This window comes from Tetrao urogallus (assembly GCF_951394365.1).
Source record: "Tetrao urogallus genome assembly, chromosome: 13".
Classification (NCBI taxonomy): domain Eukaryota; kingdom Metazoa; phylum Chordata; class Aves; order Galliformes; family Phasianidae; genus Tetrao; species Tetrao urogallus.
Genome location: NC_136826.1, coordinates 2,067,818 through 2,092,170, shown reverse-complemented (window position 1 = coordinate 2,092,170; position 24,353 = coordinate 2,067,818). Strand labels below are relative to the sequence as shown.

General features: G+C 42.5%; 1 protein-coding gene across 1 annotated transcript in view; it reads left to right on the top strand.

The window, feature by feature from the left end:
* The window catches only part of NRK (Nik related kinase), a gene marked incomplete at both ends in the record, with an annotated part of 100,151 nt that extends 79,194 nt beyond the window's left edge, over positions 1–20,957 (top strand). Inside the window, 10 exon segments of the mRNA XM_079541907.1 lie at positions 1,408–1,581; positions 2,582–2,711; positions 3,090–3,248; positions 4,835–4,978; positions 6,256–6,390; positions 8,572–8,672; positions 9,174–9,323; positions 12,525–12,684; positions 19,956–20,095; positions 20,874–20,957. Coding sequence (XP_079398033.1) covers positions 1,408–1,581; positions 2,582–2,711; positions 3,090–3,248; positions 4,835–4,978; positions 6,256–6,390; positions 8,572–8,672; positions 9,174–9,323; positions 12,525–12,684; positions 19,956–20,095; positions 20,874–20,957 — 1,377 coding nt within the window.
* Positions 20,958–24,353: the final 3,396 nt, after the last annotated feature.

Sequence of the window (24,353 nt, the reverse complement as noted above, 5' to 3'; positions counted from 1 at the left end):
CATAACCAGGTTGAGAACTCGTGGATTAAAATTAGGGGCCAGAACAATAACAGACAACTGATGGCTGAGATCTACTGCCGGCCACCTGACCAAGACACAAGTTGACAAGAGTTGGATTTAGATGATCCTTAAGGTCCTAAGCCATTCTGTGATTTTCATGGAGCATCCTGTCCATTCCTCCCACCTCTGTGTCACCAACCACAGCCACCACAAGTCTCCAGCATTCCTTTTCCTGGCCCACTGTGAAGTGATTTGGGTGTACCATCCTTCCCAAATGATTCAAACTGAGGTTTGTCTCAGTTCAGCTGAACCTGACTTAGAACTGAATTTAAAAGCGCCATATTGGTTTGATACCCTGAACTCAAATACTGACATATATTTAAAAAGCAACAGGAAAATATGAGAATTAAAACATAAAAATGCTGACACCATCAATTATACTCCTAGTCGATTAGTTGGCTTTTAAAAGGCAAAAGTCTTTCATTCAGAGTTATGTACTATTTTTTTAACATATTGGCCAACATTCAAAAAAGCTGAGCTGATTTCAGTAGGTTTTTTGTCAGTCAGTGCAGTGGTCAGATGTGCCCTGGATTCAACCAGCCAGAAGCTGATTGAGTTTGATGGTGCTTTCTTTTGTAGCACTTTGCTCCTCTCACTGTGTTCCAGTGCCAGTGGTGTTTAGGTACTCTGACCTTCCACAGACAGGGGTAGGTTGCTGTGCACTGCCTCACCCATTTGGGACACTGCTCACTTTACAAATCCCATCTTTTTTCTTTTCAAAGCTTCTGGTCATGCTTTCCCAGAAACTTGCAGTGTTCCAGTGGCTGTTTTAGTAGGGATAGTGATTGAGCACTGCCTCACAGCCTGCATAGTATTTCCTTGAAGCTACTGGGGTCCTTCAAGGAGTGCCACGGTACACAAACTCCTTGTACTGGAAATGCTGGTACTGGATCCTACTAAATGTGGTCACTCCAAAATAAGGTCTCCAAATTCAGTAAGTAGAGTAGCAGTAAAGCGAATAATAAAGATCTTTACTATAAACTACACACAGATCCTGAGCTGAGAAGTACCTACTTTTGACCATAGTAGAGGTCAAGTCTGTAATGCTAAGACAAGCCATTTGATCTGTGTCAGGTGTCTCTGAGGATGAAGTTCTTTCCTTGAGGTAAAGTAAATGACTGGTGTTTGTGGAGCAATTCAGAACTGGAAACCAATATTCGTATCTCAGGTGTTTGCCACATGCTTTTATATTACCCCCTATTAAATCCTTCTGTAGGGTTTGTGTTTGCCCAGTGCATCATGCAGAGCACTCCTATTCTCATTATTTGTTGTCCTGATTGACAGGAGGTGCACAGAGCAGTCAAAGAGTACCAAATGTGGACTTCACCTGTGTTTTCTCATGTGCAGGATCAGGTTTTAGGGAAACAAATTTCAAGCACCCAAGAAGGCCTCTGGAGCATAAACAACCAGAACTATCTCCTGCCAGATCTCCTCCAGCAAAGCCAAATTTCAAACGCTGCTGTGAACCCACCAAAAGTGCCACTGACTAACCAGGAAGCTCAGAACAAATCTCTGAGTAAGGTATGAGATACATTTACAGAATGAACGAATTGTGCCACCATTTCCCTCTGGCCCACAGGAGTCGTTGAGTGCCATTTACATTTCTCTCTCCTGTATCTTTCTACAGTGATATTGTCACCACAACCCTTCTTTTCTTTAAGAGTTTTGGTTAGGGGACCGATAGGAAATCCTGATTTCCACACCAACCTTTGCTATTCAACGTTTTTGTCCCTTTTTCCACTTTCCCCCTTTCCACAAGCTAGCACTGTACCCTGTGCTCCCTTCCCTGTGTACAGTTAACAAATGTACAGTTGGAAGAGTAGCACCATTAGGATGGTATCTGACAGTAAGAAAGATTATCGTGGTGGAAATGGGGCCTAGGAGGTCACACATCTGAATTGCTTTCACCTGTGCTCCCACAGCTGACCCAGTCCTTGCCTCAGGTGATCAATCCGGTTCAGGCTGTGACTCAACAGTTCCCATACACCCTGCCTACATCAGTAGCACAGCCATGCCATGTCTGTGGGTTGCTTTCCATCCCAGTGTCAGGTGACTGCACAAGGCACAGACCAGAGCAGCATGCCTTGAGAAGAGCTCTGATACTGATATTGTATCTGTGAGCACTCTGCTGGGAAGATGTGTGGCACTGGAAGCAGTTCACAGCTCTGTCATGATGCACACCCTGGGCTGTCTTATCTGAGGCTTGCTCTTTCTGCACAGAGGTTTAAGCAGCTCCCTTTTGCAGATGAGACAGCAGGGAGTGATAAATGTGCGTGGAGGTTCTTTTGGGGACCAGTTACTTCATTGCAGTGCCGTGCCAGATCAAAATGCTGACAGAACTTCCAGCCCAGGCCTCCTCTTGTCACTTGATTTGTACCATTTATCCACTGCTCCAAGCACGCTCATCACATCTACTTATGTCACGTGCCATTTCATCTGAACCTCAGAGGCACCTGCATTGCTGTGTGTGGTCTGCTCCCTAGTGACATCTTCCTGAAGCAGCTCTTGTGTTTCGTTGCAGACCCCATCCACTGAAAGTACACCTTCAAAGAGCAGCACATCATCTACAACATCCTTCACGTCATTCATAGATCCTCGACTTCTGCCAATCACCCCTCCTACCAGTCCGGTAGGACCTCCCTGTAGTTCTTGTGAGTATGCTTTACAAAATCTCCTTCCTGACTTTGTTTTTTTTGAGGGGAGGGAAATGGAGTGAAGGGTGGGAAGAACATGATTGCTTGGCAACAGTAAAACTGTTAATAACACCTACGGAAACTCACACTCCACATTACTATGAATTTCAGTGTCTTGCTTCTGCCCTTCTCCCAGATGTGGCTTGCTCTGCTCCACCTCACTCGCTCAGGAATGCACAAGTTTTCCGTATGTGTGGTCTTCTCTCTGGTTATGTAATGCTCCCCAAATTGTTTTCTTACCTCTCTGGATTTGTTTCATTCTGCCATGAACAGGTCAAATGTGGGATGTAGCCAAACATTTGCATTTTTTATGATTCCACGTGTCTTCTTTTCCAGCATCGAGTGCAAAACCCGAGCCTGTCAGGAGAGAGAATGCAAGGAAGGGTTCTGTTGTCAATGTTAACCCAACAAATATCCGCCCACAGAGCGACAGTCCAGAAATTCGTAAATACAAGAAGAAGTTCAACTCAGAGGTCCTTTGTGCTGCTTTGTGGGGTAAGCTCAGAAGTGCTTGGGCAGGTGTGTAGAGGGAAGGCAGCAGCAGGAGTGGCTGGAGGTATATACCAGTTAGATTTCACAGTTGTTTTGCACCTTCCCTGTCAGAAAATCCTAGCACAGCTCACTGAGAACATGCCTGCGTCACTCAGATGGTGCTGCCCTCCTGATGGGAGAAGGCAAACAGATGAGTTTCAGTTGCAAGGAATTTTGTGCATCAGAATGAGAAAATGTTTTGATCAAGCACCAAACTGAAAGTGTGTTTGCTGGAAGATCCAGAAGTTGCAAATGTTTTGGTAGCGTGAAGCAAAAAAAGGCTCATGATACTGTCTTATCTGCATGTCAGTACAGCTAGTCATGCAGCCTCACCAGTGGAAGTTATCCAAACCAGGGATTCCAAGAACTTCTCCAAATTTTAACCACCGCAGACTGAAGCAGGTTTGGCATCAGCCTTCCCAAAAGCCTGACTTCACTGGTTTCCACAGTCAGGACTTAGAACCTTGCTAAATGTCCATTTTTACAGGGCCAACACAACATGGCATGAAACCAACATCAGTGTAGTCATATCATTTTTCAGCAACTATTGACCTAGTCCCACTCTCCCTGTAGCTAAGCTCTCAAGTTGTTTCAGCCATCTGTCTACCTGTGAAGAGCAGATGCATTCTATAGGTCTCACCCAGACTTTCACTCGTCATCACTTTGACTCCAGAATGGAAAATGAAGGAGGTGAAACATTATGCAGCAGAAATGTAGATGTCGAGTTCATAGCTTCACGAGTTTCGCATGGTGTAGGTTTGCAGGAGTCCAAGATTTTAAATTAGGAACAGATTTATGTAACGTGGTCTGTAAATGACTGTGCATTGAGGTTGAAGAGTATCGGGTACTCGTCAAAGCACAGCCAGTAGAGAAGCTTGCTTGCTACAGGAGGAAATGTGTGTCATTTCTTTAGAACCTGCTGATTAGGAATGGCTGCCATGTGAAGCAGTTGTACAGGGTGCATCCTCTGATGTTAGCAACCCACTGGAGCCTTCACTTCCCTGGGAGCAATTGAATTTCAGATAGATTCATTCCTTTAATTAGGCATATGAAAGCATTCTTGCAAAAAACAATTTTCAAACAGATATTCTGCTCATCTTTCTTCCAACGAGTCTAGCTCTCCTCCTGCAATTTGTGTTTGGGGGAAAGAAGGATTGTATGATTTTTGAAATTGGAAGAAATCCTTAGATCCTTCAGTTAGACCTCCTGTGTTGGCAATAGAATGGTGCTAGACTCGCTTACAGCGCCGAGAAGTCCAGTTGAGTTGTATTTTTTTAATATATTATAATTTATTTTTAAATCAATATTGATTTCAGTGGAACTGCTCATGCTTCAGATAACATGGGCATGTAAACGTTCTACTGGGTAAAAATCGTAATGGTGAGACTGGTTTTTTTTCCTTTCATTTTTCTAGGAGGTCATTCACAGAGCAAGGGAGAAATATTAGCTACCATTAAGAGGACTAAGTAAAAATCAATTCTGAAAAACAATTAACACTTGGTTTCTGAATCAGTGGGTGATCTAGGCAGTGTTTTTTTCTGTATCAACAGGAGTAAATCTACTGGTGGGGACAGAAAACGGATTGTGGCTTCTGGACAGAAGTGGGCAAGGAAGAGTTTATTCACTGATTACGAGGAGAAGATTCCAGCAAATGGATGTTCTGGAAGGACTCAATGTGCTAATTACTATATCGGGTTGGTTCCGTGTCTAAAAGTATCTGACCTGCGTTGGGGTTGGAAGCAATTAGAGAAGAACTAGGTTATAAACTAGGTTGAGGAATTTCCTCTTACGGAAAATCACAAGATAGTTATTCGTGTTAATAGGAAAACTCTCTTGAATTTTTAACACTTACATTCTCATTTCAGATTCACAGGAGTCTCTGGGATATTTCATTACCTGTTTAATGTAATGTAAAATGGTTTCTGGGAGGTTACGCAGTGTTTCATCTTCTTAAAATGAACTGGTTCTCAACAAGTTATGGTCTGTTAGTCCTTTCACATGTTTGCAAACATCTAAGTGCAATTCTGTTAGAATGTAATTAAATAACCTCGTTCTGTGGCCAGTGCAATGTGTGAACACTAACAGAAGAGTGGTAGATACTGTGAAAGCATTGGTAACAGTAAAGGGAGTAGCACCTTCAGCCTGATGGAGAGCTTGGACTTAGCCCTGCAAAGTACCTAGGCCTTTATTGCCTCCAGTTGAGAGCAGCCTTAAAAGAGTACAGAACAAAGCCGGAAGTCCAACAGGGGATGGCTGCCACTTTTCTACAGGCCAGGCTCACTGCAGTAGGTGATGGTGAGAGCTGTTTGTCCTGCATGGCCATTTCAGTGACTTGTGGCGTGGTTCTCTAGACTGACCTGCGATCCCAGACTGCTGTTGATCTTACTTACAAACCAAAGCAATAGAAGGACTGAGATAAAAGATGACAAAGTAATTCTCACCCTGAAAGTCGTCCAAAGGAAAACAGATTGTAAAAAAGAAAGTAAAGTAAAAACAGAAAGTAAAAAAGATTGTCAGTTAATTAGAACTTTGTTACTGATTCAAAATACCCATGTCATGTCTGTATTCCTTCCTTCACATCAGAGAGCCAGTGCCAAGCAATGTGATTATCTCTGATAATACATGCGTCTACAGAGACCTCTTCTTTGGCCTGGGGGAAGGATTTTAGTCAGATATTAAAATCTTACATGAAGTGTGAGTCACAGGTGCACGTGTGCCAAATGCTATGGCATTACTTGTATACCAGTTTGCTCCTGAGAGCCAAAAAACCCAGGATCCTACTGACACCAGGCTTTTCTTTTGTTCTGCTGGGCTCTTCTCTCACCATGGCAAGGCACGACAAACTGCTGTGCTCAGGTCACAAAACTCCAGGTGCTTTGTCTGTTGTTCTTTTTTTAATGCGGAGGAGATTCTGTGCCTCAGTGAATCGTTATGTCTTTATTCATTTTATGTGTTTATTTTCAAACCCCAGGGAAGAAGAATAAGTTGAGAGTCTATTACCTGTCATGGCTGAGAAATAAGATTCTGCGCAATGATCCAGAGGTGGAGAAGCGACAAGGCTGGGTGTCTGTGGGTGACCTGGAGGGCTGTGTACACTACAAAGTTGGTGAGGTCATTTTTTGTTCTTTCCTTGGAGAGCTGCTTAATCATCCCTTTGCATCCCATGCCACTGGTGTTTTTCTTCGTCTGTGTTTCAAAACTGCATTAGGCTGACTTCTTTTAAACCTCCTTGTTTTACATGGCAGATGCTTTGCTGCCTGTCAGTCCAGATCACATCTCTCCTTGCATATGGTGTTGTGGCTATGTCCTGTGAAAGCTGGAAGAAGGGAATACCAGCACTGTTCAGCTCAGCCAGTGGTTTAGAAATACTGTAGTTACTTAAGACTTAATTAGGCTGATGTTTTCCACTTCTGTGCATCTGCTTCTGTCTTGGCCCTGAGTTAGCTGCTAGTAAGCTGAAGTAATAAACTGCTAGTAAATTGTATTTGTACAGTGTCCATAGGCGGATGAGATTGGATGCCCCAGACCTTGTGTCTAGTTCTTAAGGACCTAAACATACCACTGTTTAAACTTAACCACTGGAAATGGTGCTACAGCAGTTGAAATATTGTCTTGCTTTTATTTGGCTTTCAAACAGTTCATTCTTGGAGATGAACCATCAGTATTGTGATTGTTTCTGTCTCTTAACTGTGTGAGAGGGTGTAAAGTATAGCACAAGTTTTGCTTTGAAATATGGTATATAAAGTGGTGTTTTTATTCAAAAACAAAGATAAATGATACAAAGGAGTGCAGGAGACAGTGAGGTGGTTGATTCTCGTAAATGCTTTGCTTGACGTTTCTTTGCTTTTACATCTCATTAAAAGTGGTGAGGGTTAAATCCAAGAGAGAATACGTAGCAGATGTGTTGTTTCCTTTGCGGTTAGAGCTGAACACCACATGTTCCACTTCAGTTGCTCGTTTTTGGGTTTGGTGTGTTTAAAAAAAAAATAGTTATTCTAAAATTAGGCAAACATTTGTGAGCTTCTGTTCACATGTGACAAGCCATTGTCACTGCTTTGACAAAGGCACTGCCGTTTACCTGTTGGTGGACCTTCTTAGAGGTTCCCGTCTGCTTTTACAGCCATTTGTCCTGCTAAGGAGAGGTTGGTTTGCTCTGTGTGTCCGTATGTTTTGTTCATTTGTTTTTGTTTTTCCCTTTCTCATCCTTACGCTTAACAGTTCTGCTCTACGTTTGGGTCGGTGTGAACTGCTCCTGCTGCAGGCAGCAAAGCACCTTAGCTCACGAGTGTAACACCTCCACCTCCTGTAAATCACTGCCACGCAGACACTGAATGCAACATGGAGAGTGCATTACAGTCACCTAGCAGACCGAACACTTGCCTCTGGCAGAGCGAAGGATACCTTAACTTTCAGTGCACAATTCTTTGTTTATTCTTGATGGGCCCGACATGAGCTTAACCAACTAGGAAGAATTACTCATTTCTCGTAAAGGCTCACTCATCTCAGAAGCATGAGAGTCATTCACCCACACTAGCACATGGATTTAGCCCCATACAAGAACAGTGAAACGAAAGTGTAGCCTGCAGAGCGTAACAAAATCATTCACCCGCAGTCACCGTTCCTCCAAAAGTAGTTCAGTCACAACCAGCAACGTCAGGGTGGGCTGACATTTGGAAAATAAATTTGACTTTGCTGTAGGGTCAATACCTTTTTTTGTCTGGCTAGTGAGATAAATACATATATGAGATGCAATATGTAAATACAATTTACTATTTACAATTTCACTGTTTACGAGGGTGGATGGTGATAGGACAAGGGGAATGTTTTCAACTGACACAGGGGAGGTTTAGGTTGGATCTGAGGAGGAAGTTTGTCACACAGAGAGAGGTGAGGCACTGGAACAGGTTGCCCAAGCAGGCTGTGGATGCCCCATCCCTGGAGGCATTCAAGGCCAGGCTGGACGTGGCTCTGGGCAGCCTGGTCTGCTGGTTGGCGGCCCTGCACACAGCAGGGGGTTGAAAGCAGATGAGCACTGTGGGCCTTTCCAACCCAGGCCATTCTATGATTCTGAGAGTCATAGGGCTTTACTAAGAGTAAATGAAGTACAGGTGTGCAGTCAGGGTTTTCACTGCTGATATTAAACACCAGTGTCCAGAATCCATTGGTTTCCCTTGATGGATAATGCCTACCTCTACCAATAGTCCATTGAAATTATTTCATTTACTGAGATAGTCTTTGATTTGAGAGTCTGTCTGATACCTAAGGAATTGTTTTTCTTGTATTACAGTAAAATATGAGAGAATCAAATTCCTTGTAATTGCTTTGAAAAGCTCAGTGGAGGTTTATGCTTGGGCTCCGAAGCCTTATCACAAATTCATGGCTTTTAAGGTAAGTGAAACTTCACTTTGGTTCAGATGTACCACCGTCTCTCATCTCCTCTTTGCTTTTTGTTGCTTTGTATAACATTTAAAGATAAAATGGATGTTCTTCTAAGGAAAATATAGCTCATTTGACATGCATTGGAGATGGCAGGCATAGAACTGTCACAGTCATGATTCTGTTAGACGTGAACATCTCATTTCAGTGTTGTGCCAAGATGTTCATTTGAATTCACAAAGCTGATTCTGATTTCCCTTGGAGGAGGAGGAAATTTAACAAAAACAGCACTTAGCTTAATTTTTGCCTCGTCCATTTCTAGAATCTGGATTCTTTCAAAACACAAGTGAACTATCCAACTCTCTTTGCTACTCAATGCACGGTCCTTACTTAGCTCCTTAAATATAACATGTTAATGCAGGAAAAACAGGAGACTTTTCAGTTCTGAAAGTTCTTAAGATTGTGTACATTAATCTGTAACAAAAAGCTTTGTTGTGTTTTTTCTTCTTCCAGTCCTTCACCTCACTTCATCACAAACCGCTGTCAGTTGACCTGACGGTTGAAAATGGACAAAGATTAAAAGTGATCTATGGCTCTCTAGTAGGCTTTCACGCTATTGATGTGGACTCTGGATCTGTTTATGATCTCTACCTTCCAACACACGTAAGATACCCCAAGAAATTTCATGAATGCCTCTGCTCTTTGGGCTGTATAGTGTTGATAATCTGGTTGAGTGGTGTGCTGTATTTCAAAACACAGGGTAAGAGAATAATTCCTGTATACCAGGCAGTGGAAATCAACTTTTCATGTGCTTTCATAATAGTGAAGTTCTGTTAAAGGGCTTTTCTTAGATTTAGAATATCTATTTTAATGATTTAATTTCAGAAAGCTTGTTTAGTGGACACTACTATTTTTAATCAGTTGATCCTGGAAATTAGGACTTCTTTAAAGCATGCAAAGACAAAACAATATCTCCACGAATTAGGTGACTTTCACAATCTGCAAGTGTTCTTTTCCATCTTGGTAACAAGCTGATTACATTATCACTGGAACAAGCTGAAATTTGGCCTGTTTAAAAGGACTGTTGCAATGTATTTAAATCTTGACCCACTACCAGCATGTTACCTGTGCACAGAAGAGTACCTGTACATAGAGGAGCCAGGTGCAAGTAAATTAGATGAGTATACAGGTGCACCCATGCATTTCCTCACCATGGAGCAAACTTGCTTTCATTTTACATCATTACCAATTTGAGCTCAGTGTGCAAGATGTGGTTTGTTTCTCAGTCATGACTTTGCAGAAATTCAGCTTCCAGACAAAATAAATTTGCTGATTTTCTTGCTGGTTAGTTGGCCATGAAATCATTCCTTTCATCCAAAGAATGCAGGATTTTCTCGTTCAATTTTCCACTCACAAGTAGGCAGGAACGTTTATGTGCACATGCTGCATGGTGTACCTGTTTGCTTAGATGATGTTGACTGCTAAAACCCAGCTTCAAGTCATTCCTCTGTAGAATTGAATGTGGGGCTGTGGGGTATAAAGTTAGTGCTGGTTTTGGTTTTGTTTGTTGGGGTTTTTTTGTTATTTTTTAGCCGTTCATTTCAGTGTTTTGGGTGTCAAAAGCCACAGAAACATGGGGATTAAATCCAGAAAGCTAGCAGGTTTCCGTGGCTCCAGTCTGATGGGAGATTCCCAGCCAGGGAACTCCTGTGCTTGCTTGAAAACCTCCCTGAAGTCAACAGTGCTCTGTATGGGCAGAGTGATAGCTAATGGCCATTGCCTACTTGTATCCCGGGGCAGTAAGACCTCCAGCAACTCAAGAGCTTTGAGGAGATGTCAGCCCAGATCTGTGTGTTGCAGCCTGTGCTTTAGACCCTTTTATTCCACACACAACCCCCAGCCCAGGGTTTCAAAGCAAACCAAAACCCACGCCTTCCTGGCAGGCTGCTCGCTCCGTCGCGCTGCCAAGTGACAGTTCCAGCCCCGTCACCCTGCGCTCCTGGTGGCCGCTATCTATCTCTGAAGATGATTGTTTATAAAGTTCTCTTAGTTTATAAAGTAATTCTTCTGGCTGTTCAGAACAGTTTGCTGAATCGCCTGCTACAAGCTTGTGCTTTTTGGTGTTTAAGGGGCTTATTTGTCTTGTTAGCGGGTTGATTTAGTTCAACAATTAGAAAAACTTCCTTAGTTGTGCAACCATGGAAAATTCACATCAGTTTATAAATCCAAGCATGAGGCCTGCATGCCACCCTGCAAGTTGGTTGCTAAGTGAGGTGAATAATGACTCGTCAGAAAGATCATCAGCATAATGATGATAAACATTGCCCAAGATATGAAAGGCAAAGAAAAAACGAAGCTTCTTAGAGACTTCAGCTTCTCAACAGGCTGCAGGTGTAATTATGTGTGTGAGGAGAGAGATTTCCCAGGTGAATGTCCTGAGTATGTGGGGCAGCTTTAAGAACGGCTCCCTTCCTGCGTGCTCTTCATCCAGAAATTAGCATGTACTAAAAATATATTTTCCCTTTAGAATTTTAGACCTGAAATAAATCTGCTACTACCGTAGCTCTAACTTTTTCAGTGTTTTATTATTTCAAAGAGCATCCTGTAGAGTGGATAATTTTCTCACGGAGCTTTGTGGTGGCAGCAGAGCAGACTTCAGCAGGCTGACTGCAGACACTCTTGCTTTCTGGTAGCCTCTTTTCCTGGTTCCCCACCTCTTTCTCCATCTCTTACCTGCTCCGATCGCTCATGCGAGTACCAAGGCAACGCATTAAAATTGCTCTGCGACTCTGGATACCCGTTCTAGTGTTACGGATAGTTGTTGCGGAGGCACGGAGTCAAGTGGTTGGCCTGAGTGTGTTCAGTTTGGCAAGTACAGCTTCAGTGCTTCTTTACTGTTCTTTGTGCCCTTACGGCATGTGTTAATGTGTGTGTGCTTGCAGGAAAACAGACCTTTGTGTTGCTGGCTTGTGAAAATGATGTTGAAACTCCACTCGTTTGCTTCCTATTAAAAAAAAAAATCATTGCAGTTGTTTAATTTTCTATGTAATTAACATCCTGTTTGGAGTAGTGCTTTAAAAAACAGAGTTGCTTTCTTACTGATTTTAAGGCTCTCCTTGTTTTCTTTCAAAAATGCTTTCATAAACCCTCACCTTCACAGCTGTATGCTCAGCCATTTGTTTTCTCACCTGGGACGTGCGTCGGCTTGTGGGAGAGAGCCTGGTGCATCCAACAGCTGTTAAAATACTTGGTGTGAGTGACTCGCACTGTGTCTTGCATGCTGAACACGTATGCTGAACAGCATTTAAAGAAGGACCTACTGGTAGTGAAGAATGTTGGAAGTGAAGGATGTAGGGCAGCTTGTGTTTGAAAGGTCCAGGTAACTTTTCAGCTTGATGTAAATATTGTTATGTTTACAGGTTTTTTGGAGATAGGGAAGTAGCATGGAAAGTGAAAGCACTGATTTCCTGTAATGTGGAAGCTTTTGTCCTTCCTCCATCTTCTGAAATAACTGAATTCAAATTTATTTTACCTTTCTTCTACTTATATGATGCAGATACTTTGTGAATTAATAAGTATTATTGTGTCTCAGAGACTCCATGAAGCCAATTAATACTGGTAAATATAAAGTAAATATTCAGTAGTGATCTGTTTGCAAATGTACTGTAATATCTGAAGGAGGGAGGAGAGTAGAAAACCCATTTCAGAGGCTAACCAGCAAACTGTGCAGCTTTTCTGAGAACAGGTCTCTTTCACTTTCCATGAACTAGTTCTCTTCAGTGCTCTGCCAAGCAAGCTGGATTGACGTAATCGCTAAAACCGCGGTCTGTTTTCTGATATCAATCACATAACATATGATCCTAGATCCAGGGAACCATTCGCCCACATGCCATTATCATCCTCCCGAATACCAGCGGAATGGAACTTCTGCTCGCCTACGAAGATGAAGGCATCTACATTGATATATACGGGCATTTCACTAAGGAAACAGTTTTGCAGTGGGGAGAAATGCCAGCATCTGTAGGTACGTATGAAAAACAGCACTTGATTAAGTGTAAGATTCTGCTGCGTGAAACCTGACTTCTTTATGAGGTTCTGTCTATAGCGAAGTGGTTACATGGCACATAAAGCAACTTCTGAGTAAACCAGGTATCTGAGGAGTAAAGAGAGTTAGGTATGCGTGTGCTGAGACAGCCAGTGACTGCCGTAGGGTCTTCTCGTTTGGATCACAGTTTGTGCTCTTGTCCTACTGCTCACTGCATCGTAGCTGTGCTGTGCAGCCAGGCTCTGCTGAGGCTGCAGCCTACCATAAGGTTTCACAGAGAGTTGTGTGAATCATACAGAAAGGGGCTCGTGTCACAGCCCACAGCACTTGATGTAAGAATTCACAACTGTAGAAAGGCGGGTTATTGAAAAGGTTTGTAACAGCTGTCATACGGCCCCTTGATTTTATCGCAGGGTATTTCTAAGAGATTCTCAGTCTCTTCATTTCCAGTGACTCTGGAGGAGGAGGTTCTCGCTGTAATTGCAGCCAGGACAGCTGTTTGCTTCACCTTCCCCAGAGGGCTTTCCCTTATCAGCGTGAGGAAAAACAAGAACAACACAGGCAGATTTTTGTTTTTATTATTTGTTGCTTTTAGTTTATTTTCTGGCTCGCTCCAGTTCTCCTGTATCTTAAAACAAACATACAAACAAACAATAAAGCCCGAGACGTTTAGACTGTTCAAAAGCAAATTATTCGCTTGCCAGGAACTGGATGCTGTAGTGAAACACTGAGAATGTTCACTTTTCTCCTTCCAATTCTAGCTGGGTAATTTTAGCAAAAGCCCATTACAATCAGTAGAGTAACACCCTTGAGTAAATAGAAGGTTGGACGTTTGTGGAGAGTTTTCAACAGCAGTGGGAGCATGAAAGCAACCACTGGAATACAGACTGCTACAAGAGAACTCGTTGTTTTCGCACTGTAAGAATCAAACTCAGCACCAAAACTGCTTCACTTCCAGGAATGAGGCACAAAGATATAAGCTAACTCTTAGTATTACAGCATTACAGTATTTCCTTCCCCCAGATTTGCCTTTTTCTGCTTTTCAGCCCGTATCTGGAGCTGCAGGGCATAACTAAAATTCACTGTTTTTCATATGAATATCTAATAGTCGTATGAATAAATTGTATTTTACACCCACTCCGAATTAATATTAGACATCCATAAGAAATAATCAAAGAACAATTACTCAGGAAGGGGAGGAAGAGTTCTAAAGAGAAGTACTGAACATAACTGAAAGCTGCATTGAAGAATTACAGATGAATTTCATTTTGGGAAATACTTCATTAAGCCTTAATAAAAGCATCAAGCTGGTCACTGTTACTAGATAATTAGCCAAAGCGTTTCAAAGAAGATACATAAGGAACAAAGGGCTTTCTTACATCCTGCTCTAGAACGAGAGATGTTGCAAGAATGGGTGCATGTATGACTCCTAGTTAGAAATCTGCACTTTGTGACACTGGGCACTGGCTGCGCTCAGAGCTTTCTCCCTTCAGCTGGACAGTCTGCAGGAATGCCTCAGCAGCCTAAGTCCCTCGTGCTGCTGGAAGTACTGAATCATCAAACCCACAGAGATGTGAGACAGGTTTGTCAAGCATTCTTGTGCCTGGGAGTCGCGCTGCCTCCGCTTCAGTAGAAACTTCCTTGCCTTGAAGTGAAGCGTCACCACTTTGGGCCAGCTGAGCACGTGATCCTCTGTGCCAGCTCATTACTCTGAGTTCTGTCTGCATCTGCCTAGGTGTGATACTCTCAGTCTCTCAGGATTGGTTACATCTTAACAGAAGGAGTGCTGTTTGGGCACTCTACACACTTTCCTGCAGCCATTTGTCTTCTATCACTACGATAACCATCTGCACAGAAAGCCATCAGTACAAAATCACCCAGACACTTACAGTTCTGGGGCAGTCCTACAGATGGTGGTTGGAGCAAACATTTCTGGAGGTAGTACCCTGTCTGATGAATTCTGCTGTATCAGGAGTCTTGCACGTGAATTGTTGGAGAGACTGCCACTAGCAGAGGGGAAAGCATCCCACCTGGGGACAGGTAGATAGGATGGGTGCAATAAAACATCCTACTGAGACAGGAGAGGGTGAGTTCAAGGCAGGGCTTAAGATGGTAAGGTTAGGAGAGCTGAGCAAACAGATGGTCCACTTCTTAGTTTAATTACTCTGAACTAGAATGTCTGCAGTTGGCTCAGTGCATCTTGACTACTAAATAGATAAATAAAAACCCCATATTATAACTGAGCGATTTGGGGCAGGGAAACTAAATATAGTTGCTCCCACAATCTTCCAATTGGGACCTCTATGACCTATCTGTTAATAACAAATTGGAGATGGGAAACTCAAATCCATTGGGGAATTAAAATTGTGTAAGTAATCTATCCACCTTTAATCTGAAAGACATTTCGTATATGTGGGGCTAAATATAAACTAGGGCTGCTGTATTATTTTCTATAAAACAAGATTTTAAAAGGGTTGAAGAAACATGAAGCTAGTAAGATTTGGGAGCACCTTCTGCCCTTTTGTGTGAATAAGGAATTATTTACAGTCTTGGAGGGCTGGCACAAAACCAGGTACTCCAAAAGAGTGGGGAACCCACAGAGGTTCTGATTTCCTTTGCTGGGTACACATTAAAAGCAAGAAGGACTTTGTGTGGAGAAACTATGCTACCAAATGCTGGTTGTAGTACTGTATCAGTGCTGATTATCCTTAGCAGAAGTTGAAATACTTGCTGTCCAACTCATGCTCAGAAAATACCTGCTTCTGGCTGAACGATTTTTGTTGCTCAGATCTCCTGCCCAGTTTTTCCAGCAAACGGCACACAAACAAGCAGCCCTTCACCCTGCCCACATTTCTGGCTTTTCCCAAAGAGGAAGGACTTAACAGAAGTCACGGTTTCATAGAGCACATGGGGTTTGACTGAAGGGTCAAAGAATGACTCATTACAAGTAAAGAAGGACTCAGTTTTAAGATCTGTATGGTCTGTAATAGCTGCTGTCTTTCACTGTCAGCAAAGTCACTGGCCATACTGCTTGTAAAAGTTCATGCCCAGCTGCATACTTGCCTGAAGCAATTTTCTCTAACATGTACAGAAAAGCAAAATTCAGACAGGTTTTTTTTGCACTGAATTTCACATATGCATATGCTGACTCTCTCCAAAACTGAAGCCAGTACATCATTGTACTGCATAAAAAGGAATGTGATATAATGACGTAGGCATACCAAAATGGGTCAGAATCTTTTAATTCATATTCAGTTTGTTCACTTCAAACTTCTTGGCTTATTTGGAATCAGTTACCTGGGGAATTTTAGGAGTCTCTATCACCAGAGGCTTTTAAGGTTTTTAAGGTGAGACAAACAACTATCAGAAGTGATGCCACTGTGGTGCAGAGACGGGTGGAAGAGAAGGTGCAGTAGGTCCTTTCCTGCCCTATTTCTGTAACACTAATCAGAAAATCCTGACTTCCTGTTATTTTGCTAAAAGCTGGCCTGATTTTGCTCTCGTGCACAGATAAATTGATAATAACTGCTTAGGGCGGTGAGTCACATTCAGTGCATTAGATCAGAAGAGGGATTTTTGAAGGGAAAAAAACAAAACTGAAAAGCTACAGAAGGGAAGTAAGGTTCTAGCAGTACTTGGGCTGGCTCTGTGATACAAAGGGCACTTCTCAGACTGCTGTGCTGCTGATGTGAGAGCAAGAGATCGCTAGCTCACGTCAGCGGCACTTCATAGAAGCTAATGGCTTCAATATGGCTCAGTTATTTCTCTCACCTTTTCTGCCTCCCTCAACCATTTCCCCTTGAAGCAGTCACTTCCATGAGCAGGGGCTCTCTAAGCCTAATGCTTCACACACAGTGTAAACAGGAAGCACCAAGTAGGTGGTCTTGCCCCAGTTTTAGAGCAATCTTAATGCTTTCACGATGTTAAGAGACTGATTCTGATCCCACTTCCCTAAACTGAGTTTATGGTGTGTATTCTTTGATCTCCAGGGAGTGATGCTGGTATAGATGTCGTAACAAGAAGCACAGCTCGGGCACCACTGCTGGTCTTTGGCATACATGGTAACATGAGTGAGGCAGGGGACACTCTGGCATTGCTCCAGAAGTGTAAGCAGTGTTGGCACACTGCTCTGAACTGGTACACGCCTTTTCTGCCGAGCTATCCAAAGGACATGAGCGGTTCACTCTGCCTAGCATTGCTGGAAACCAGTACAGTCTTGCACTGTAATATAAACATGCTTCAGTTTTAACAGCTGGAAGCAGAGAATATTTTGATATAAAGCTTGTTGAGGTGGAAAGTGGACTCAAAATAACTATTCCAAACTTGCTTATTGGATAGGAGTTTTTTTCGGAATAAGTAGACTTTAGTCTGAGTATCTGATCTGCTGGCAATCGATTCCACGTGACACACTTGTATTTTAGGGTAAGTGCTCTCACGTGGGAAGAATACCCAGACTCAGCACTGAATTTTGAATTCACAATCTGCTGCCCTCCAAATTAATTTCCATGTATACCCTAGCCCTTATGTGTAGGCAACCCCACAGATGATATAGTGAGGTCTTTCTGTTGGCATGTATGTCTTCAGATGAGAAAAAGTCTGCTTGATTCTGCCATAGGAATGAGTGACCCAGTCATCCAAGGCCTTCTATCTTGGATGACCTAGAGGTTGTAGCATAGGCTGACTAAGCTGTTACTGAGAGCTGCAAGGATGATATCAAGTTGACATCTACCAGGGGCATTGATACAGCTGATACAGACACAGGGTACTGACAACCTGAGTGCAGATTTCACAAAGTAGAAAAGATAAGAAGGAGAATTATGAGAGGATTAGGCCTTTGACGTTGGATGTACATACTAAGCTGTGCAGCCACAGAATATCTTCATGCTGTATATAAACAATTGGATATATACAATTGTTTACACCTCCCTTAATGTCCCACCCTCCCGAATCATAGCCAAACTGTGTGTGTGTCTGCTGTATTTAAAAGCTAAGTTTGAAAATGTAACGCAGTGTCAGTGGTTGCAAAAAACAGCAGATGTATTATATTGTATCATCTTTACTTTTATGGTCTAAGCCTACTTTATTGCAAGGCTTTAAGAAACAGGCATTGCTTACATTAAAAATGTAGGACAGGCAGGCACTGAAGCTAAAAAACCAGTCAGTTGCACACATTCCAACTAGACCATTTCAGAGTGCCACAAATCTCAGACTAATAAGAAGACAATTCATAGCTGAGCAAGAATAATTTCTGAGTGTTGGCTATCTAGAGCATAAATAATGTGTTTTGTACCGTGGAAGCCAGTACATACAATAGTCAGAGGTCTTCCGTTGAAACGGTGCCTAATTTGAGATCTGTGTTGTTAACTCCTTCAGTGCTATCCTGATTTCTCATCTAACTGCCAGATTCAAAGGGAATAACACAGTGTGCTTCCACAGTGCTGGAGTATCTTCTTGTGTTATGTGCAGTATCTTCAAAAGCAAATGATAGGAAGACAGTAGCTAAAAGGCACCAAATAATGGCACCTTATGTCTGCAGGGAGCTGTTGGAGAGGAGGGCCACAAAGATGATCAGGGGACTGGAGCACCTCCCCTGCGAAGACAGGCTGAGGGAGCTGGGCTTGTTCAGCCTGGAGAAAAGAAGGCTGCGGGGTGACCTCATTGCAGCCTGCAGTTACCTAAAGGGAGCCTGCAAACAGGAGGGGAATCAACTCTTGGAAAGGGGAGATAACTGCAGGACAAGGGGAAATGGTTTGAAGTTGAGGGAGGGAAGATTGAGGTTGGATGTCAGGGGGAAGTTCTGTGCTGTGAGAGTGGTGAGGTGCTAGAACAGCTGCCCAGAGAGGCTGTGATGCCCCGTCCATCCCTGGAGGTGTTCAAGGCCAGGTTGGATGGGGCCCTGGGCAGCCTGGGCTGCTGTGAAATGTGGAGGTTGGTGGCCCTGCCTGTGGCTGGGGGGGTTGGAGCTTCATCATCCTTGAGGTTCCTTCCAACCCGGGCCATTGTGTGATTCTGTGATTCGATAGTCCCAGATTTGAAAGTATTTAGGTTTCAGACTACCTCAAACTCAGTAGTTCACATGTACATACCTAATACATACCTAACTTCCTCATGCACGGGTACAGAAAGATAACTGAATTTTTTCTTGGACGTGTGCTGTGAAAGGATGAGATACAAAATGAGCACAGGTTGCAGCAAGAGAAATTCCAGTTAGGTATTAGGAAGACATGTTTAACCACCAATGTCACAAAGCACTGCAAGAAGGGCACAGAGAGGTTGTGAAATAAATACCCTTCAAAACATGACTGGACAAGATCCTCAGTAACCTTGTCTAGTTTAGCCCTGCTCTGAATGGGAAGTTGCACAAGATGCCCTTCACAGCTTTCTCCCCACGTTTTGTGATTCTAAAATATATAATGATGCATACTTTAGGTAAATGTAGAGTCCAAAATAAGTTTGAGAAACTGAAATTCAGTTGCTCTTCCCAAGAGATTTTGTGTAAACTTAAAAATCATCCGTAATATATTGTTATCAAACAGAAATGTTTCAGAACCGTATTGATATAAACAAGGCAAGAATCAGTTTTTCAGCTGTTAAGTAGCTAATTTTCACAGCCTGGAGCACTCATTTCTCAAATCTGCAGTACAAAAAAAAAAAGTTTGTAAGAAAAAGAAAGAAAGGTTCCAGCCTCTTAAGTGAACTGAAGAGGAGGGGTTACCTGGAGCACTGTGCTCACTCTTCTATAGAGGAGTTAAAACAAAGGGCAGTAGAACAGCTAGAGTGGAGACATCAGAAATAGAAAGAAATAGAATTACAGCAAAGGGAAAACTAATTTAAAAAAAAAAAAAAGCTTACCATTAGAAAACTTCAAAATTCTGTCCAGAATTGCTTTTCGAACACAAATGTGCCAGCATCCCCAGGGAGAGGCTTCCCTGCTGCACCCTCAGCAGCTCTGGCTTTACAGCACCGCTGCTCGTCTCCTTTCAAGCTCTGCATTGTAAGCTAGGATTTAGCCCTTCAAAACATATCAGCAAAGTCTTTGTGCACGATTCCCTTTTTTGAAGCTAGTGCTGTATTCCAGCTGTAGACTGAGCTGTCACGAGTGACTGTAGCTGTGTTTGGGCTTCTGTTCCATAAAAAATTCTCCCATGGGTTAGAAATAGTACACAGGAATTAGTAATCACAAATAGTAACAAGCAAGTATATTGTTGGCATTTTTTAACTTACCAAATCCGTTTCTTTTCTTCCTATAGCTTACCTTCAATCTAATCAGGTCATGGGCTGGGGAGAGAAGGCGATTGAACTGCGCTCTGTGGAAACAGGGAATCTGGAAGGAGTATTTATGCACAAGAAAGCGCAGAAGCTAAAATTTCTGTGTGAAAGAAATGACAAGGTACTGAGATGACTGCGGTGTGTTGGCTGAAACAAAAACAAGTAATAATAAGACTAAGACCATTCAATGTTTTAACTGCATATTTACGTTGGTTATTTCTCACCTTAACACGTGTGGACATGTGAGCCCACAAAGCAGTCTCTGGGGATATTCCACACGTGGACACAGCCCTGCTTTATCCAGAGGTGTTACGACTGCTTTCCACATAGTTTTCACTGATACTGAAGGCGATAGCAAATACGGACAGTTTAAACTGGGCAGACTTGGGCAAAGCAAGTGCAGTGGGCAGACTGGGAGCCAGCACTGGTAATGCCCAAAGCCAGGACTGCCCTCCTGTGCTGCTGAAATGGTATATGTGCAGAGCAGCCAGCAGTGTCCAAACAGACTGACACACCACCAACAAAACAAAGCCACAGAACACTCTCTGATACTGCAGGCACTAGAATATGTATAGATAATCAAGTAGCATTTCTTGCATGTGGTATTACAGTGCTTGATAAATACTATCTGAAACCTGTTTAGAAAAACTAGTCCCCCAAATTGCTTAGCTTCTTTTAACCCGTGTTCTTGTGATTTTCCAAGTAGAAATATACCATATATTGCTGGCTGTAGCACAAGTTTCATTTTTAGAAGTTCCTCATGGAATCAACATTGAGTTGTGATTTCTATATCCTTACACTTGAGACTCTGGTGTTCTCTCAGATTTCCTATATGGGTAAAAACATTGTTGTAAATGTAATCTGGCAGTAACCTCCCTTTTTTTTCCCTCCCTTTCTAGGTGTTCTTTGCATCTGTACAATCAGGAGGCAGCAGTCAAATTTACTTTATGACTCTTGGTCAAAATGTACTATTCAACTGGTAAATCGCATCAGAATGAAGGATGCTTTGAAGTTCCCTGTAGCTAGCTGTGTAAAATGCTTGGAGGTAATACGTATGAATTTGCACTTTTTACCTACAAAAATCTTGTCATTATTATCAAAATTCATATTCTTGCAGTTTGGAAAGAGTTCTATTTTCCTGTCAAAATCTTGTAAACACATTTAGCTCGTCTTCTCAAACACGTCGCAAGCAAAGACTGTATTCATAGTGTTAGGAGAGAGCAAGTTTAATGAAGAATGTATCCAATATAACAAGCTCCTGTACTCTGGTGAGTGCACAGTTTCTTTTATTACAAATAATCTAATGTTATCATCTCTCTTTTTCAGACAGCCACATCTCTATATAGATACAAAAACACAGGTTGGATGGCAAATCAGAATCTGTTTTGAATTGGTTTTTAGCTTGTTATGTATTTTAAGCAAGTCGTTATTGCTTCATGAAGACTTGCTTGTCTGAGTCGTCAGTGAAAGAGCAGATCTTCATGAAGGGGCCTGATGCAGTTCAGGGTGCAGAGGGCTCGTGTCCTGTGGCCGAGAATGGGTGTTTTTTCCTGCAGCTGTAGAGGCAGCTGCCTGCAGCCTCGTGCCCTGCGTGGTGGATCTTACAAAAGGCAGGGAGCAGACTTTGTGTTTCTCTCAGGGCTGGAAGCCTGAGCCAATAGACACAGTTACTGTAGAACGTATTTGTAAAAACAGTCTAAATAGAAGTTTGTCTTAATCATATATGCAGTATGGAGCAGAACTTGGAACTTTTACTCAACCAAGGGCCCCACACTCGTGGGAGTTGATTTAAAGGCACTACCTGTGTACATAAGCCACAGGATTGGGCACCATCTTTTCTTCCTTGCTTGCTCTTTTAGCAACAAGTCTTCATGTATTTGTATGTAAATATAATCTTTCCAAAATGGATATTAACAAATGTATTCTGAATATAGTTATGAAAATATCCAAAGAGTTAATCTATTATAAATAGAAAATATAAATAATTTCAGGTGCTTTCTATGCTAATTGCATCAAAATAAAGCTGCATCCACTAGCGTTATCAGTGCCAGTGTTTCTGCATAAACTTTGTTCTCAGGGGCATGTAACTTGGCCATAAAACTACGCAGAGGTTCTGTGATGAAGGCGTAGGGTTTGATGCAGTCATCATTTAGCTCATTTTCGGATATGCTTTGAGAGTGTAAAGCATCAAATGTAACACGAAAGAGCTTATTCAAGACATACAGTATGGGTGACGCTGTAGGCAAAAGTGGAATTGATAGCTACAGTGTTTGGAAGCAGGCGTTCTATTACTTGAAATAGGTGATACTGAAAGGTGCGGGGAAAGCATATTGGAGTATCTCTGGTGTCTACCTCAAGGATGATGATACACAATTTACTAAGGGGAGAAGTGAAGTTGTTAAAACTGGTAGCCCTTTTTTTACAGCGTGTCAAGCTAAGGCAGTGTTAGCAGTCGTTTGTGACTGACCGGTGCTCAGAGTGCGGCCGTCAGCTCCAGCACTGCTGTCCTTGTACAGAACTGCAGCGCAGAATCAAAGCAGCGAGTCCTTGGCCCTTCCTGCAGTGGCTGTTGTGCTGCTGCAGGCAGATGGGAGATGCCTGCACCACTGCTTGTCCGTGTTCTTTGGTTATGCGGAAGCCTGCACTTTCCGAAGTTGTCAGCCTAGCCCTTCCCATGAGCACTAGCTTATCTCAAAACGTATAGTGGTTTTTATGAAGTATTTTCCTCTGCAGTGTTTTAACTTAGAGAAGCCTAAGCCTTGCTAGAGTACACGTGCAGTTAAAGTAAACTTAAATGCGGGCAAGTAATCTGCTTGTGTGCGCTTAAAATCCAAGCAGTGGGCAAAGCTGCATGAAACAGGTCTCTGTCTCTGATATTCCTACCTGGTGTCTGTGTCAGGGCCGTGTTTTTTACCTGGCTCTTTGCTACTGAGCACTGCGTTTATTTTGATCAATTTTTACCAAAAACAAACAAACAACAGCGAGAGAACAGAAACAAAGATGAAAGTTACAGGGAAAAGGAAAAAAAAATTACAATCAATCAGAAATATGATTTACTTGCTTTTACTTCCAATAAAAAGTCTAAGAAACTGTGAAGAAAGAACACCTTTCATTTCCTACCCAGTGGGTGTGCAAAACTTGCTTGCAAAACTGCTCTTGCCGTAAGCAATCAGTGACCCAGGCTGCTCGACAGTATTTTAAAGTGTGCTTATCACAGCAGCCTCCGCATTACATGGCAGGCATATGAATTACTCCCCTCCTCCCACGTTGGTGCCAACAGGTAAGGAGCAGATCTTCTTGGTGCTTGGCCCTTGTTTGAAAGGATTTAGCAGAGAACAATGGAAATTTAGGCCATCCTGCGCCAAGGGGCTAAAGAAGCAAAATGCCATCAAATTTGTTTAATATTACTGTAACAGCAAAGTGTGACAGTAAGAGGATACTGTGTGAAAATGTTTAGCTCCACACCAGCAAATAAACAAAGCGAGCTTAAGAGAAGGAAGCTGTGCTACTGCATTAAGATTTGAATCTCTCATTCTGCTTCCTTCTGTTAGTCCTTTTCTTTTGAGCTGATTCAAGTCAGTGGATTGGACTTTCACTTTTCACTTTGCATGTAAAAACACTGAATTATTGAGTTTACAACCACCTGTAAATATGGAAAAAATCAGGACCTTAGAGGTGAATGCTTACAAAGGATTTAGAAGCAGTATTCCGAATAATAATGGCAGTTGGGTGTAACAAGAACGTGGTATTTCCTCTTTATCAGGGAAAAAATTAGAGTGGGTGAGGATGAGAAAGAGCCCAGAGATGTTGAAAAGAGTGTGTAAGTGAGAGTGTAAGTGGCTGAAGAGGAGGGAGAAGCTGAAGAAAATGAACAGGAGTAGCCAGAGGGAGGCAGTGGATGTCTGGACCAGGGTATTGCTGTGGGAGGAATGAGAGGTTACGAAATGTTACAGAAAGTAACCAAAGTATCTGGAATGGCTGGGTGGTCTGAACACTGAATGGCAGCGTTCTGAGTGACTGCACCTTAAAGCAAAAGTTCAAAGGCTCAAGATAAAAAAATTCCAGAGCCCCAAGGTTTTCCTGGCATAAATTTAACTATGCAAAATGCATATCAAATTTTGTTTCATTTTGTGAGGAGTTTCTTTAGCGGAAAGTTAGTGGAAATACCACTAACTTTTGGTACCAAGGAGGGAACTGCTGAACTAAGTATGGTTTTCCAGCAATGTCTCTTCGACCCAACGCTCCAGGGACAGAAGGGCAGAACATTACAGCTTCATATCAGTATTCCACTGGTACATGCAGTATTCTAATGGCAGGTGGTGCTCCTACCATTGCGTTTGCCCTAACGAGTCTGCACTAATACTGCATCAAGATAGCAG